Source organism: Platalea leucorodia (genome assembly GCF_965183815.1).
Source record: "Platalea leucorodia genome assembly, chromosome: 2".
NCBI lineage: Eukaryota > Metazoa > Chordata > Aves > Pelecaniformes > Threskiornithidae > Platalea > Platalea leucorodia.
Window position 1 is genome coordinate 8524749 of NC_138824.1, and position 17596 is coordinate 8542344.

Genomic DNA, 17596 nt, shown 5'->3' on the forward strand with positions numbered 1-17596 from the left:
ACTTAACCAGTGCAGCTTCATCCTTCTTTTCTTCCCTCGCTCCTCTAAAAGGACTACTCTCTGAAGAAAAAGATACTTGCTTAGTAGGGGAGGTATGCATTTGAACAGCATTATCCAATATGTACGATACTGCAATGGTCAGGCTTGCCCAGGGTTTGGTATGCAGCATGAAGAACACAAAAAACTCAACTGCGAGTTCCACGTGCTTTCTGCATAGCAATCAGTCCATCAATCTTGTTTATTGGATCTCAGAAAAGAAACATCAGAGATGCCATCTTTAATGGGCTACCAGTCTTTGCCTTATATAATTACTTGCTGCTGAGAAGAGGGACTGATGAGGGGAAGCAGAAGAAACTGGTAGCTAAGGTCTCTGATTGTCCAGATACTTACACACTGCTTGCTGTCCAACATGAGAGGGGCGCTTGCAAGGAGTCTGGCTGCTCGTGTGTGTGCTGCCGTACCGGCGTGCAATGAATTGCAAGACTAAACCATGAATATGGCAACAAAACTCAGGCTGTTATTTCATTCCCTTTCCACTTATTAACTTCTAGTCTGGGTGCTGGAATTTGCTCCACAAGCTAGGATAAAGACTAGTGAGTGGGTTAGCATGAAGAAAATGAACATACTCACAATACTTATATCAGACAGGCAGGCATCATGATTCAGTGTTTTCATCTGGATAGGAAAGGCTCATTCTCAGAACAAAAATCCTCAGGACAAAGGTTAAGCATCTCCACTCACAACCTGAAGGTGATGAAATCCTGCCCACATAAAAGTCCTTGAGTGTTTTGACTTAGTAGGGCCTGGACTTCCCTCAGAACGGGTAGGAAGTCCATGGGAAGCCATTGCTTAAAAAAGCAACAAACGAAAGAGATGAGTCAGGTCTTTGCCAACATCTGAGCCTGCACGAGGCTGCCGGTGAACGGTGATGAAAAGGCTGTGAGACAGCGGTCAGAAACCTACACTGAGATACGAGGTTGCACAGGAAAGGCCTCTGACAGGCACGGCACAAGGTGACCTTCTGCAGTGATCACAGCCATTGCCTTACATACAGGCATGATGCTCTTGGAAAGCTTTGAGCAAGACTGTATCAGAGTAACATCAAGGTTCACCTAGAAAAATTATCTTCACGCTCAGGAAAGAAAAAGGCAACTTGGCTTCTCACTGTGGAAGGGTGCTGACTGCTGCTGCACGCTGCTCTGTGCTCTTTGGAGTTTGGTTGAATTGAGCCCCGAGCCCAGATGACTGGTAGGTATTTTGGCTGCCCAAGGCTGTAAAGGGGACACAGGCAAGGGAGGGATCAGCTGATATCCTGGGCTTTTGCTGCATGCTAACCACAGAAAACGTCACTGCTGTCAGAAGAACAGCTGGAGGACCCACTCCGGATTAAAGGCCAGTCTGTGCTAGAGATGCAGTAAAATGTGATTACAGTAAAGCCCTACATTTGGTTTTATTTATTTACACTTTCAAGACTCATACACAAAACTGACAGGTTGAGCAATATGAGCCTCTAGAGACATCTCCACCAGCTGCACCCCTGTTGTTGATTTTTTTGGTTCAGGTCTCTGCCAGAACAGGATAAGAGGCTTCACAATAACAAAATAAAGTTTGATATTGCTTGGCTCTTTTAGGGAGCTTGAGATTATAAATGCCTGTGGGTAACAGGCTTTGGAGAGAAAGTGTGTGCTAGCATGCACTGATTTGTCTAAATACAGTACAATTAATCATCAAATTGGACAAAATCTCTGTGGTGATTCATCAGCTTTTTTTTTGCAGGTTTGTTTATAATAAAAGCCAAGAACTTTTTGTTGGTTTAGATAATTTTCTTTGTAAATTGTAGGATGTTGAACAGTACCCTGAGGGACTGATGAAAAAATAATAGAAACCAAGCACAGTCAACTATTACTGAAATCTATACACAGGTTTATAAGGCAATATCCTATAATTTAAGTATGCTAAGAGATTTTATTTCAAATAATCTGCAAGGTGAATGATTGCACTAATATTATAAATACCCTTAAAGTTATCATCATATATTTTAGGCAGGAAAACCAAAATTCAGTGTGGGAGCCAGCAGATGCAGGCTCCAAGGTACAATAATGAAAGATTCACTATCCACACCAACCCCCCAAACCCATACAGGGAAATCTCCATGATCCTACGGGACAGCAAGCAACTAAGCGGCAGGGAACTGCCAAAGATCAGGAACAGAGAGAACTGAATGAGCACATACGAGTGATTGCTCCTCAATGCAGACAGCAACGCACACGCAGGCTTCAGTGCAAGCTGCAGCCCTCCCAGTTCTTCGACATAGTCCAAATCCTGCCACAGTGGGAAGGTCCAGATCAGAGCCCAAAGCCAAGCTTGCAGATCCATCTCCTAGTCTGCCAAGTTATTAACACGCAGCACTATTTTTAGCAGGTTTTATTTTGTTTTTCCAGGAAAAGGGAGCTTATACAATCACTCTGTGTCCTCTCTTACCTGCTAGTTCATTTCAAGCAGATTTATCAGAAAGGCAAAGGTCTCAAAGATGCTCGTTCCTACCCCCTTTTATGGAAATCACTGGTGAGATAAAGGCAAAAGATAATGGGGTTCATGTCTCCACCACTCTGGGGAGGGGAACATAGACCTTCCTCTGCAATTATTCTGACAGTTGGCCAAAGAGATAGCTTGCAGCTAGACACAACATGTTCTGCTTCACACCTAGCTCCTACTGAGCCCTCACCAGCCCAGCCCTAGCAAAGCCTCAGAGCCTTCCTAGGTTGCAGGACTAAGCAGAAGGCAGAGGAAAGGAGGAAAAAGCTGACAGTAGAGGAAACCAAATGAAAAAAAGGAATGGTTATGAGGCAGGATCAAAAATGCACAGGTAGAAAACCAGAGGGGAGAGCAAACAGAGCACCCAAAGCTGCACCCACTGCTCCCTGCAGAAGAGGTGAGGTCAGGGGAGAAGCAGGAGCTGGCATGGGTGGTGATGGTGGAGCACAGGTGGATATGGAGAAGGGGTGAAAGGGATGTGGATGGGGACAGAAGGTATTGCAAAGGGGACGTGTTAGGGGACGGTGGACAGAAACCAGGAGGAATCCTGGATTCATTGGTTCTGCTCATCAGGAAACAGCCTAAAGAAGAAATAGTCCTTTCTTCCTCTCCAGGAGGGAGTCGATGGAGAAAGACCAGCTCAGTAACTACTGCTGTTGGTCATTATGGAGCAATGTGAAAATGCAGAGGGTTGGCATCAGGTCCCCAATGAATCTCTGCTATCCGCGGTCTAGAATGAAGGGAGGAGGCAAACAGACCCACGCTGCTCTTGGCTTGTCATGAGCTGCTTGTCCCTACTGGATTCTCAGGGCTGGTCATAGCATAATTCAGTGGTTAAATCCTGCTTGTATTTGAAAACTTCAGAGACCATTTTTTTCCAGTGTCCTTTTCAGCAGCGATGTTTCAATAGTGGTATTTAAGAGGACCTCTGAGAAGGTGTAAGGATTGAGCCCCTGGAGCCCAGGGCTGGGCAAGAGCCAAGCAGGTCTGCAGCACGGGCTCTGACTCTTGCTTACCCTCAGCACCCAGAGCTCCCTTCTTGCTGATGTGCAGGAGGGAGAGAGAGAAACCAGGCTGTTCATAACTACTCTGCCACCCATGCATAAATTCACAGATGCACATGAATCAAGACCAGGTTTTGAGGTGAGACATAAGATCCCACCACCCAGGGATTCCACTAACCATCCAGTGTGAGCACTTCCCAAATTCAGTATCCTTTGCTGCACTTCAGCTCATCATGCTCAAGGGGCTTGAAGCCCTCTGTTCAAAAACAACTTTAAGTGTAGGAAAATCTGACTCAGCCCTGATTTTTCTCTGCCTTTTTGGAGGCTCATTCCTAAACCTGCCTGGATGTTGGACCCTGGCAGTATCTCAGTAATTGGAAGATTAGAGGGTTGCAAAGAGAAATGTGTTGAGATGGGTAATCAGTGCTGTTGCTCAGTGATGTTGACCAAGGAGCCCTTATCTGTTTTCACTGCTAAGCACATAATGTATTCTGTTTGACTTGATAGTACAGAGCTTAAGGTGGGATCAAAAATGCCTGGGAAGTTCAATTAAGTCCTACCCTGATTGTATTTCCTTCCTGCGCTGTGCAAATTCTTCCAAGACCCACACCTTCACTTTCAAAGGGCACTGCAGGGAGCCCCAAGAATGAACACAGAATTAGGACAAAGTTTGATAAAAAAAAGAAATATTATTTTGACAACACCAGAGCAATCAGCTTTCAGATAAATTAAATCTATCCTGGCGTACTCGGCCTTAGTGAATCCACCTAATAAAAAATATAACTTTTGTCATAAATTGCAGCAAATACAGAAAATATCAGCAGCTTTTACAGCAGGTCTTCCATAATCATGTACTGAAATGTGTGTGGCTTGCTTTGTCAAAATGTTTGAATGGTGTATCTGCACACAGAATTCTCCAGAAACAAAAAACCAAATACAGCAAAACCCAAGGAAGGTAAGAATGACAGCTTCAAAGCACAGAAGCCCTCACTCAGTGCAGACCTGGAAGTCTTTGGGAAATGCCAAACAGCTCCTTATGCTGCCTATTGATTTCTCTTCTCTTTCAGAAATGGATGCACAGTTATTAGAGGATAAAGGTGCTAGCTTGCCAGCTCTGACACAGCTGTTATACAGCAACAAGAGACAGCATCTCAGTTATCTTGCAGTAGCATATAAAAGTCAATATAAATTACGTAATAAAAATATATCATTTATTAATATAAATATTCCATAAACTAAATAGTTAAAAAATGAGGATTGCTCCTCATAAAAAATGTCCCCAGGTCACGATGCATAGTCCTGTCCCACAGCCCAATGGATATTGCTATCTGAGGTTTTCATGATAGCTGGTGTTATTTCCCCTCCAATTTACATCCTGGTATTCATTATTCTAAATAATTCTCCTCCCTCCTCCCTGTCTTTGGCATTTTTTGTTTAAGGTGGGGTTGTTTGTTGTGGCAGCAGCATAGATTTATGCCAGGTTAAAGGTGAACATATCCTCTTGAATTTCCTTCACCAGGTCAACATCTTTCTTTTGGCCAACTCCACCTCTTCCTTTGAGCTTCTCCTGGTAAATCAGGGAATTTCAACAGACTTAAATCTCAATCACCTCTGACAGCAGGGGAAAGCCTGACCTTCATAAATTAATATGAGACTTTGCTGTTAACTTCAGTGTGCCTGAGATTTTACCTCATGCCCATGGAAGTTTCTCTCGGTTGTCAGAGCCACCGCACATACCTTTTGCTCAGGAAAAGTAAGGGAGAGAGAGAAAGAAGACTGGAGATATGGAAGGAGGAGCACTGACTGTTTTTCTAATTAAAAAATGGATCTAAGTCCTTTTTCACTCCCATTGCAATGTAATAACTGTGGTACAGCCTCACAACAGCAACAGTGTTCATCCTATTCCCCCAGTCTTCATGGTACCTCAGATCACGGCTGATACACCAGCTCTTCTCTCCGTACACCCAGGAGCCAATCTGTGCTCCTCTCCCCATCTTGAGAACCACTTAACTGAAGGGGGAACGGAGAATGGACAAGGATGGGGGTACAGCATGCTGAAAAGACTTGCCTGGAAAAAGTGGGGTCAGCACAGAGGGAGTCGTGGGAACCCTTGAACCACTCTGCCACCTCTCAGCAGACTCTCTGCCACCACATTGCTTCCTTCTCACCTACTCTAGCCATGGTCTTCTCCTCCTCATTCTATAACCTGGCCCCGTAACTAGGACTAGATATAAGGAAGAAATTTTTTACGATGAAGGTGGTGAAACACTGGCAGAGGTTGCCCAGAGAGGTGGTAGATGCCCCATCCCTGGAAACATTCAAGGCCAGGCTGGATGGGGCTCTGAGCAACCTGATCTGGTTGAAGATGTCCCTGCTCATTGCAGGGGGCTTGGACTAGATGGTCTTTCAGGGTCCCTTCCAACCCAAACCATTCTATGACTCTTTCCCACATAATCCCCTACCAATGTCTTCAGGGCTTCCTGACTACACACTGTCCCTGTGATACTTTCCACAGATCCTCCCCTTCAGTCTGTTACAAGACCAGTCTGCTCATGGTGATGTTATCTAAATGCAGATCATTAAACACATTCAGCTTCTGTTCCACTGACTTCAGCTGCTTCTGGAAGAAGGATGAACCAGGCTGGTGGCAGCAAGAGGAGTTATGACAATCAGTGTTTTTGCAAGAAGTAGAGATTGCCTAAAGGGGTTTCAAGTACAATTTTCAGGACAATAATCCAAAACCCAGTCTTCCCACTCACTTTTGGTCTCCACTGTTTTATAGAAGAGGGAGTGCAGACAATTCTGTGGTTAGGGACAAGTCTATGGGATTTAGACCTTTATTCTAATTTCCATTTGGTTTGGGTTTAAAGTGTCTAGAAATGGCAGGTAACTTTCTCTCCTGCTGCTCAGACTTTGTAACACCATTAAAAAAAAAGCCTCAGCAGAGCCAGATCTGTTGACAAGACAGTTCTGTAGATTGACAGATGTTTCATTTGTTCAATTTTCGTCAGAGTCACAGATCATTATTCTGTCAGACTTCATTTTCGCACCATCTGCATCCTGTCAGCTTTCATTCTCCAGGTTCAGCTTCACCCCAATGCGTTTCACATTGTTCGGCAACCAGTCCTCAAGAATATTTACATCTCCAGAAAAGGAGAGTAAACTTAAGCAAGTTTTTTTTTGTCCCCATAGCTTTCCTTCGACGGGGATACACCAACCTGTTCCAGTCCTGCTCTCAGGGGATGCCAAAAGCTTTTGCAGAGCAGCTGACAACTTTATACTTTCAAATACCAATATGCTCATGAATTACCCAGTGTCTTGAGAGACTATGGTCTTATGCCACTGTACTAAACTATCCCTTACTATCACAGAAGAAATAAAACCCTGATTCTGTGCTAAGTTCCCTCTCTGCTTTCTCTTTATTATAGAGTCTCTTTCCAAAGATACTGTCACAATTAAAAGAGATCCTCCAGCTTAAAAAATACCTTTGAAATAGCATTCAACATGTTCTGTCCTGTGTGCATAAGGACCCCCATGATTTCCATTAAGTACATTTTACATTGGGAAAAAAAAAGAAAAAGCAAAAAAGGAAAAAAATCACAATACTGCTATGCACTTTTCTTCGTAGAGGACTTTGTATCGTCACTCTGAAGCAAAAAGGACTCTCAATCACAGTTTCAAAGCTTTTAGGGTTGGTCGAAGCATTTCCTAAGATAATGGTGACCCTTTCCATTAATGAGATCAAAGAATGAAAATTCATCCTTCCCTCTTTTAGTGTCTCAGAAAGTTGCAAGCCCTGCTGTGTTACACTTCATTCCTTCCCCCTACCAAATTCCTGATGAGGATGAAGGATCCCTAGGCTTCGAAAAGCAAACACTTCCAAGGCCCATGTTCCTTAGTACCTAGGGTAACCTGTCCTTTGCTTGAAGCTACAATTATGCCATCACTGCTGATGAAGATGAGCGAACCTGTCCTCCCCCTGCCTTCAGCAGCTTGCTCCTGCTTCTGCACATCCCTTTCACCATGTCAGCACAACTCCCATTGCAGCTGGCGGGGAACTGGCTATCTAGATTACCGCTAGTCTGGCCCAAAAAAGACTTGAATTTACCCACATTTATTCCTGAACCAGATCATTGCACAGATGCACAGACATCTGTGCAGGCACAAGGGTGGTGGAAAGGAGGAGTGAATAACCAGGGACGGATCGCAGGACACAGACTGCAAAGCTGTGTATTTCAGCCATAGGATCGGAAGCTGTACAACTCTGCAAGAAATCTCCCTTAAGTCTGGGCCACGCTTGAGCATCAGGAATTACACCTACATGATTCAAACCTTGTCACCTTGGAACACTATTTCCAGCAATATACTTTGGCCTTGACAATGTGAATACATCTGGGTCCCCTCAGTGAAGACAAACGTGGCAGCAAATTTTTTGCAACAAAACTACAACTGCAAGACCCTGAGACACAAACAGTGGAGGAACATAATCTGAGAAGCCCCCAAGAAGTGAGTATAGCTGCTTACCCTAATCTTATTCTCCTCCTGAGGTACCTGCTACTGGCCACGGCTGCAGACAGGATCCGTGGCTAGGAAGGCTTCTCTGTGGACATAGTTGCTCTTCCCTTGTGCTTATTTAACGTGGTCTGATCCCCGAAGACAGAGATTTTGATAGGATCCTTATCATAAGTGTGACAGAGGTGAAATTGCTTGGCACTTCAACTTGTACTTACGGATTATACAATCCTTTCTATTTTTTTATTTTAAAAATACAAAGTATAAAATTACACTGTACTTTGGCCTGAAGATTTTAATGCTTATTGCATGGCTTTGAATAAACGAATATTGGTAACTCAGCGGGGAGCTGTCTGGAAAACAAGACAGGAAAAATGTTATTCACCATAGACACCTTCCAGCTAAAACTTTCGAGCTCTTAGGGGACAGTGCCAGAATGCCATTTTCAGTAATAATTTGATGGTTCCACCTCTCTTCCAGCTGTTCTAAAAAGCTGAGTTTTCAGCACACAGGAAAAAGTCTGAAGCCACAGAAGAAGAAAAGCCTGCCTGGAGAATTTAAAGTGACTCCTGAAGAGAAAGGCAGTGGGAGTTTGGGGAAGAGACAGGAACCAGCTGGGGCACAGGAGCTCTGCCTGGCCCACCAGCAGAAGTGGGGAGACTATGGGCATCAGAGATGAGCATGCCAAGAGTTGCATGTTTGCAAGTCTTTTTTTTCCCAGTAGCTCTTTTCTACTGCTAAACAGAGAAAACCTGTGTTTTAAGACTGCTGGTTGTGTAGCTTTTCAAAAGGAAAGAACAGCAGATGTCTGATCCCATTTGGAGCAGATAAATCTGCTGGCAGAGAGGATGCCGGAGCCCTGACCTGGGAGGAGAAGTCTGGACACCAGCCCCATAGAAGTGCAGGTAAAAAGTCCACCCTTAAGAATTTGCACACAGAGACCAGGAAAGGTAAAAGAGGCACGGAGCCCTGCAATTATGACAGCAGTATCTGCCAAACAAAATCTGCAGCCATGCAAACGCTGATAAATGCATTCTGATGAGAGAAGCCCTGCTGGACCTCATAGGACTATTTTCAGATGCTCTTGTACAAGAGTTGCTTTGTAAGCAAGTTACTTGTGCTTTAATCTTTCCAGGCTCAACCTTCAAATATAAAGCCAAGCACTAATGGGGCTGAGAAAGATCTCAACACAGGGAAAAAGTTTACTGTGTCCACAGGTCACTAATTGCTGCTGCAGTGGCCGCAGAAAGACTGCATAATATTCTGCAGACTTCCCTCTCACCATAAGCTGTGCTATATGTGCACGTCCATCCATGTTGGAGCACCACGCAGTGTTTTGAAACTGAGATATCTCCCCTGCCTGACCAACAGCATTCAATGTGACAGTTTGGATGAAAAGGGAATTGCTGCAGCAAACATCCAAACCAGTTCCCCGGTTGCCCAGAGTTGGGCTGGGAGGCGCGGCACTCCGGAGGACAGGTTTAGAAAGACTTTGATTCACTGGAGAGATGACCCAAACCCAACAGGACATAGTTCACAGCAGGACATGGAGCGAGGAGAAATGCTAAGCACCATTACAGAGTGGCACATATCTGCTGGGGTAATCGTGTCGAAGAAAAGATTCAGAGGGAGAAGATGACAGAGCGAATTACAGCAACCAGACCACTTGGATAATGCCACAAAAGGCGAGGGCACACTGGGACATATTAGCAAAAGCAAAAAGCTAACTGCTCCAGTCCCCTCGGCACTGCCAGACCTCCATGGTGAAGCGGTGCTCGCTCTTCTGTGGTTCATTTCAGGAGAAACATAGCCAAAAAGGAGACTCCAGAGCGGGACAACCTGGACAGAACAGCAAGAACTACAGGCAAGAAAACCACCAGGCTGAACGTGATCCCAGTTTTCTACCCTGAAAAGGCTACTGTAGAGAGGATGACATTGGCAAAGAACATTTAGGTTATATACTAAGGGAAAACCACTGGAATGGGCTACATAGGGCAGCTTTATTACAGATTTAAAATAAAACGTAATCTGTTAATGAACAGGATTATATGATAAAATATGCCTGTGACAGCAGAGCAAAATTGAATAGCTTGGATATCCTCTCCAGTTCTAGGTGCTATGTTCTCCCTAAAACAACAATGAAATACATTTATGTGGGTGTCATTTTGTTTGAAAAACCTTCTGATACCAATACAATTAGGTTAGAAGAATCACGTTTTCAGATTGTCAGTGCAGCTTAGGATAACAAACATGGGAAAGGCTAGAAACACAAACTTAGATCTTAATTCCTGAGCTCCCCAAGTCTGCAGGTCCCAATGATTTTAGCAGAAAGTGTTGGCATCCTACCCTGAACTGAGTGTCTTACAGACCAGCTCCTGATGTACACAGAATCATAGAATGCTTTAGGTTTGAAAAGACCTTCAAGATCATCGAGTCCAACTGTTAACCCAGCACTGCCAAGTCCACCACTAAACCATGTCCTCATGCACCACGTCTACCCGTCTTTTAAATACCTCCAGGGATGGGAACTCAATGTGCCAGTGCCTGACAACCCTTATATACATAGTATGCTCCAGGAGAGAAAATACATACTGCAAGACAATACGAGTCAGATCTACAAAAAAAGCACATATGAATGCTTCTCATTTTAATCTCGTGACTTTACATCACATAATAGCTCTTTTCTTTATGGAACAAAGCCACTCTTTTGCTAAAACAACCTTGATTAAAAACAAATATGAGGTAGGCTGAAATTCTCTCTACATCTTCAGAGAAACAAACTCTTCATCATAGGAAATTCAGTGTACTAAGGGCATGACAGTTTGCCCTTTCCTGTGGAAGCCATGGGCTGGAATCCAGAACAGCTCCAAGCCCAAGTTCAACAGCAAAACTGTCAGACTACGAGAACAGATGTTCTTACCACATTGGTAAAATACTGTGTGTTTAAAACATGAGGAAGAAGCGAGTTACAGGAAGGGGAATTCTCCAACAGCAACAACTTCAGAAAGAGTCCAGTATATGCAAAGACACCCCTGCATTCCTGAGGATAACAACAAAATAACATCCTGAGGGATGGAAAATAAAAGAGGCTCCCAAATATTGTTTGAACTTCTTGCAAGGTAAAGGCAGACTGAAGGCAGAGATACAGTGGCTGTGCAGCAGGAATTGCCTGCTGAGAACCAGCAGTGTGCTCTTCCCTGCCTGACAGTGCTGGCAGCTCAACACCCGGGGACAGAGCCTGGGCTCTCTTATCTCTGCTGCCCAGGAGACGTAAGTGAAGTAAGTGACCTCCCCCTGTACAAAGAGCAATTCCTTCTCTGGTTTCTTCACACACACTGAGGAGGAGGAGGGGATATGATCAAGGCTTGACTAGATGAATGACTTCACCATAGCCCAGCAGATCTAGAAGCTGGGTATCAGGGAACAGAACACAATTACCTGGGATAGACACAAGCCAAAAAGCAATCCTGAGGAGTAGCTCATGTGAAAGAATACAGTGGCTTTACTAGAAATTTTGATGACAAGCAGGATGCAAGCGTGCTTGCCAAGATAATCTTATCCATAATATGTTATTCATTATCTGTCTACACAGCTCTCACATCTTCGAGGTCTGCCTCAGGGTCGCCCCGTGACCTCAAGTCAGTCAGCAGAACTTGCCTCGGTTTCCCCACCTATCACACTGCTCTCAGCTGCAATTGCATTTAAACCTCATGCCTGTGAAATGCTTTTAAAATGGTATTATTCCATTCCTTTACTTTGCATATTTCTATAGCAAAAGCTAAAATGTTTATGATGTGCCTACTGGTATGTTTCAATGACAAAAAAATAGAAAGCTTCCAAAGAAAACTGAACCTTACCATTGAATTTTCAGGCTAGGACTAACACCTATTTCAGAATGCTAATGGGGGCTTTATCTAAACATTAATCATTAAAGAGAATTATGCATAACAGGGCCTTCCAACACAGTACACAGTGTTTAATGTTGCATGAATTTACACAGTAACTGTTCTGAGCAGCGAGGAAGGCACCGATGCATCTCCTCAGAAAATGATTCTGGCGGGCTGGTTTGTGGAAGCACATTCAAAAGTTCAAAATCAGCACAACGTATCCGAAACGCAACAACTACTCAAACGCCAGCACTGCAGAAGGCACTCAGTGCTCCTGAGACAGCAGATGGGGAGGGGTGCAGCCATAAGTTCAGAGAGCTGTTTGGAACTAAGTTGCACAGACTGTACGGTACTGTTTGAGAACAAAACCACTCTGTTTGCTGTTCATAGGAAGAAGGCAGAGGTATTCTCGACTCCCCAGCTCATCATCAAATGTACACACACGAAGCTGCTTGCTGCTCCATCTTTTGATGAGGGATCAAGTTTTAGATGTTTCGGGCCACCCACATAAAGATGGACTGTCGATACAAAAGAAACATTCACATGAAACTAAAAAAAGGGGCAAGAACAGTCTCTTCACTCACCGTGGTCTCCTGAAAGCCAAACCATACTGCTGACAAGCGAGGCCAACCGTTGGGGTGTAAACGATGGGCATGAATCTCTCGATGTCGGAGGTCAGCACTCGATAAAAAAGCTTCTCGTTCCTGTCTTGTAATGTCATAAGAACAATATACCTTAAAAGTAAAATAAAATAGATATAAATCAGTATTTATGGATGTTGGCAGTTTCATAAAAAGCAGTAGCTGGCTCACTCAGTACGTACTCAGTTCTCCCAAGCCCTAACACTCCTCAATGCTACATCATGAGCAGATACTTGGAGCAAAATTTCCCAGAGGACCTGACCGGCTCCACCATCGCACCGACAGCTCACAAAGACTCGGTAGAGCTGGAAGTCACACCCATGCGTACCCTCAGAATTTCGGAATTTGCATTAGAAACAAATGCAATGGAAAAGGTCAAAAGTAGACTTCAGGGCTACCTGGGACAGAGTGGGACATCATCTTTATTATCAAAATCTCTTATGCAATCTATAAAATGAAATATGCATATATGCAAATATTAATATGCAAATTTCAAAGCATTGTCTTTCCACAAAACCTCTCTCTCCATTATCCTGCATCCTCAACTACTTAATCACTAGACACAGAAGGACAGTTAAATCCCATATTTGAAAAAAAAAGAAAAAGACAAAAATATTAATTTAGAAAATGAAAATGTTAAATCAACTTTGTATTCTTAGTGTTGTCCAGACTTACACTTGCACCATGACCACTCAGAGACTTAGAATATGTTACATTTGTCCAAAGATTTTCCTTTCTTGAAAATGCTTCATTGGCTAAGATTGAATTTGTCAAATTGAAGCCAGAAAAATGAAAAACTCAAAAAGTAAAGAGAGATTGCAGATGTTTTTCTGTCTAAGAAACTTGTATGAACACAATGATGAACTCCCTTTTGTGTTCAGTGCCCAATCTTGCAGCGTGGCTTCAAAAAGGGATCACATGCTGCCCACAATATACAATTTGCAAGATCGACACATGCATTTGTGACACAGAAAAGCCAACGCAACAGAATTGCTCTACAGGGGAAGAGTCCTGCTGCCTCAGTCCCCAGATCAAGAAGAGCTGAGACAGATGGAGATGGAAACCCTACCGTCCGTCACGACAGGAGTCAAACACCATCTTCCATCAATAACTCTGTTGAACAACACTGGACACAATGCAAGCTCAGGAACAGAAAGATTAGTCATTACACGTCATTGCTTCTATTTTTAAATTTTTTTCCTACCAGTTCACAGGTTCTTTCTGTTCTTCCAGACATTATTTTAGTGAATGTATTGATGAGCATATAGATAGGAACATGCACTATGTGTGCTCACTCTACCTCCAGTGCTCTGGGGCAGGGACTGCCTTTTCATTGCGCACTTGTACCCCAAGTACAGTGAATTGCCAGGCTAATACCAGAGCTCTCCAGCAATGTGGTGCTAGAAAAAAAGCAGTACCAGTGCTATTTTGGGACTGGGATGGCATGTAACTGAGGTGACAGTATACAGGCCAGAATTAACACTCCTGGTGCTGGAGGGTATGGACAGGTGGAAAAAAGTGACTCTGAAGGAAACCTGTGTGACTTGAATCAGGATCCTCAAGTCTTCCTGGAGGCTTTAAAGAACTGAAAATTAAAGAGGGAGGGAGGAGGAAATAAGATGTTTTTTACATACTTGTCTAGATCATTAGATTTGTTCTCGTAGTTTTTCATAACACGGAGGACTTGAACGTCTTGGCTTAAGAAGCAAGGAGGAAGGAGGCCGTGGATTCCCAGCTGCAGCCTCTCTTCAAGTGTAAAAGCCATTCCCTGGGAAGAAAAGAGGAAGGCACATTCAAATGGCACGATATGCACTACCAGACAGGATATCCAAGAGGAAAGCAAGGAACAGCACGCAGCCCCCGAGGCCCTGGAGGCAGTCCTCAGCTGCAGGGAGCGCGGGGCTTGGACCACCCAGACCCTACAGCTTCTGGATTAGCCGTGCCTTGCGCCAGCAGGGATGCGATGATTCACACTCTTCTGCCATTTGAATTTGGTTGGTCTCTATAGTGTATAAAACCTTATAGTGTATATGTCCTTACGGTTTCTTTCACTTTATGCTCTTACATTACTTAATTAGCTCACGCCTACAAGTTTCAATGGGCTTCCTGAAAGCCGAGCTCTCACAATCCTGTACAGACCACATATCAGGATTAGAATTGGGTACTGAATAGTATAGCCAACTCATCAACCCATCATAGCATACCCAACTCATCAACCCATCATAGCATACCCAACTCATCAACTTCAGTTACCTTCTAGTTTTCCACCAGACACAATGTGTATTAATGGCATATTAGCAGCACAGAAGACAGACTTGACATGTAGGATGCTTCCTCAGCACCAAACCTTTTTTTTTTGTTCGAGGAGCACACAGAGTGGCCCAAGTCATATTAAGTAGCTGACACTGGCCCACAGCTGCAGCTGGAATGCTAGCTTGTGTGGGATATCCCTGCTCTTACGGGACAATTTCATCCTTCCTAGGCAGAAGCCTGAGCGTGTCCCGCTCCCGTGCATGCAGGGGCTGATGCTGCAGGTGGCCAGCAGCTCCCTGCACTGGACTCAGCATGAAGAACAGCAACCGTAAATTAATTCTGCAGTCTGGGAAGAAGATTATAAAAGGTCTTAGTCCTTAATTAATGGGATTTCTGCTATGCTGATAGCAGATTAGACAGCAGGATAGAAGGAAACATTTTCAGAAGTGTGTAAAGAGCTTAAATCCTAACGAAAACTTCACCCATAACTAACCAACTGATTCATATCTTGATGAACAGCTGGCAATAAAATATTCAAAATCAGTAATTATTGGGCTGCATCTACTCAAACACACAGACAAATGCTAGAAAAAATCCTAATGAGCAGCTTTATCCTGCATAGCTGTTAAACTGCTATTTTCTTCCATGGATTTAGTGTTTTTCTGTGACAAATAACTGTTATTAATGTTGCACAAGAAAAAAACTGAGGACATATCTCGATGAACTTGGTTTTGGCAGCCTTCCCTCACCTCCTGTTGCTTGTTCCTGTCCCCGTGCCATCCCAAGGGTTGTGCCAGCACAAGCATGTGTGCGGTCACACGGTTCATCAGCGAGAGGAAGTACCTGGATTAAAAATAACCAGGTCATTTGAGCTCGGAGCAGGTCCCCTGGCTGATGACACACCATCGATGGCTCTGCAGACACTGGCAAACCTGGGCACAGCCACTGGGGACAGAGAGCCGCGGGAATGGGCCGCTGGAAGAGCTGCTCACGTATAAGTGGTGCGGCTGCTGGTGAAAGTGTTTGTCAAACTATCAGCGATACCAAGTAGCCTGTGACGGGCTAGAGGAAAGGACTGAAACTGATTCTCCTGTTTGCCAGATCCATGCTTGGTACATAGTGTGACACCTCGTTTATTAATAAATTGTGCACTAGCACAAATTAAAAAAAAAAACAAGTCTTCATATATTTCAGAAAAGATATTCAGGACATCCGAGAAGAAAATGATCTTTATCCCACAAGCATTTTCATATTTTTCTCTGCTCTGTATCAGGACAGAGCCAAGTATTTTCCAAATCTTTGATGCAAGAACATGGCAGAAAGAAATCATTCCTCTTCCAGCCAGCAGATGAGGATTCAGCAGTTGCCCAAGAGGCAGGAGGTCAAGATTTTGCTGTCAAACCCAGAAACAGCATCAAGGTCTCTGCAGTCATTGGTGAATATTGTACCCAGGAGCTGGCTGGTTCTGCTGAAGTGCCTGACATTTCTGACCCAGATTTCCTTCCTGGACCTGAGAAGTCTTCCCCCCAATTAGTTTAATAGCAGAACTGGTACGTTCCCACAAGACAAAGTTTGAAGTTTTGTGAGTCATCATTTCTGAATTTAAAAAAAACCCAACACATTCTCATCAGAAAATTTGCAACCGTCTGTATTCTCCAGACTGGAGACTTCTGAAATACTACACTAAGATCAACGCTGGACATCAGCTCTACGTCAGAATTTGGCTTTAGACTGACAGTATTGTATCACGGCAGGGAAAATACAGCTATTGTGAATGCCAAAGTTTATCTGCAATGAATGGAAAAAAAAAAGATACAATTTCAAACCATTTACTTCCCGAGACCTTTGAACATGGAGGACAGATAACGGGAGACAGAAGTATTTGGCACTAAATACTCTGCTTGCTTGTCTAGAGAGAGTCGCATCACAGCCTGGCTGATCAGGGTCACAGACCTGAGCCCCGCTCATCCCCTGGAACAGAAATGAAGCTCAGCACAAAAAGCAAACCAGTGGCGGTTACTCTTCTAAAAGCGAAAGGGATAGAAAAGGCAGAAATGCGGTACCCTAGGCATTGCTGCCCCCAACCACTAAAAATCTTCTTGAGGTATTTTTTCAACAGGAAAAAAAGGCCTTTCAGTTATTTTCCAGCCATTAAAATAGTGAAAAGTTTCAACATTTCACCAAATGATCACACACCCAATACAAGAAAAAATTTCTGTATTTCAGCTCATTTCTACTCAAAATAATACCATGATGCCCTACAGAAACAGCAGTCTGCATGCCCACTAGTAACCCCCCCTTTTTTTTTTTTCCAGCAGGTTGGGCTCTGCCTGGATGACATCTCCCACAACCCAGCACGGCCAGGAGCATCCAGCTGCCCTTCACCCAGGGGCAGTGTGCGAGCTGTGATGGAATTACAGCTGCCAGGAAGGTGAAGCACTTGTATTTGGGCGCTTGTCCTTCAGTCCTGCCGGGCTTTTTTTCTCCCTTTGTGGGAGGCACTCACCAGGCTGAAAAGTGTTCAGCAGTGTACTGGGAAATCTCTTGTGGTATGGGGAATTAATGTAATAATTAATAAGATTGAATAGGGTCAAAAGGGAGCGTGGGGCTGTAGAGCGGTTTGGCTGTGTAACTTGGGCTGGGAGGGACACTCGTGCAGATCTTGGGCACAACTCTGCTCAGTGCTTAATTTCTGGCTAGTTTTTATGTCTGCATAGTGCCAGGAGTCCGGCCTCCAGAGCCAACCCACTATTTCAAGACACCA

General features: G+C 44.0%; 1 protein-coding gene across 1 annotated transcript in view; it reads right to left on the reverse strand.

The window, feature by feature from the left end:
* ME3 (malic enzyme 3) overlaps positions 1 to 17596 on the reverse strand; it is a gene marked incomplete at its 5' end in the record, with an annotated part of 133370 nt that overhangs the window by 48211 nt on the left and 67563 nt on the right. The window contains 2 exons of the mRNA XM_082334230.1: positions 12523 to 12672; positions 14214 to 14347. Of these exons, the coding sequence (XP_082190356.1) occupies positions 12523 to 12672; positions 14214 to 14347 (284 nt within the window). The remainder of the gene's footprint in view (positions 1 to 12522; positions 12673 to 14213; positions 14348 to 17596) is intronic.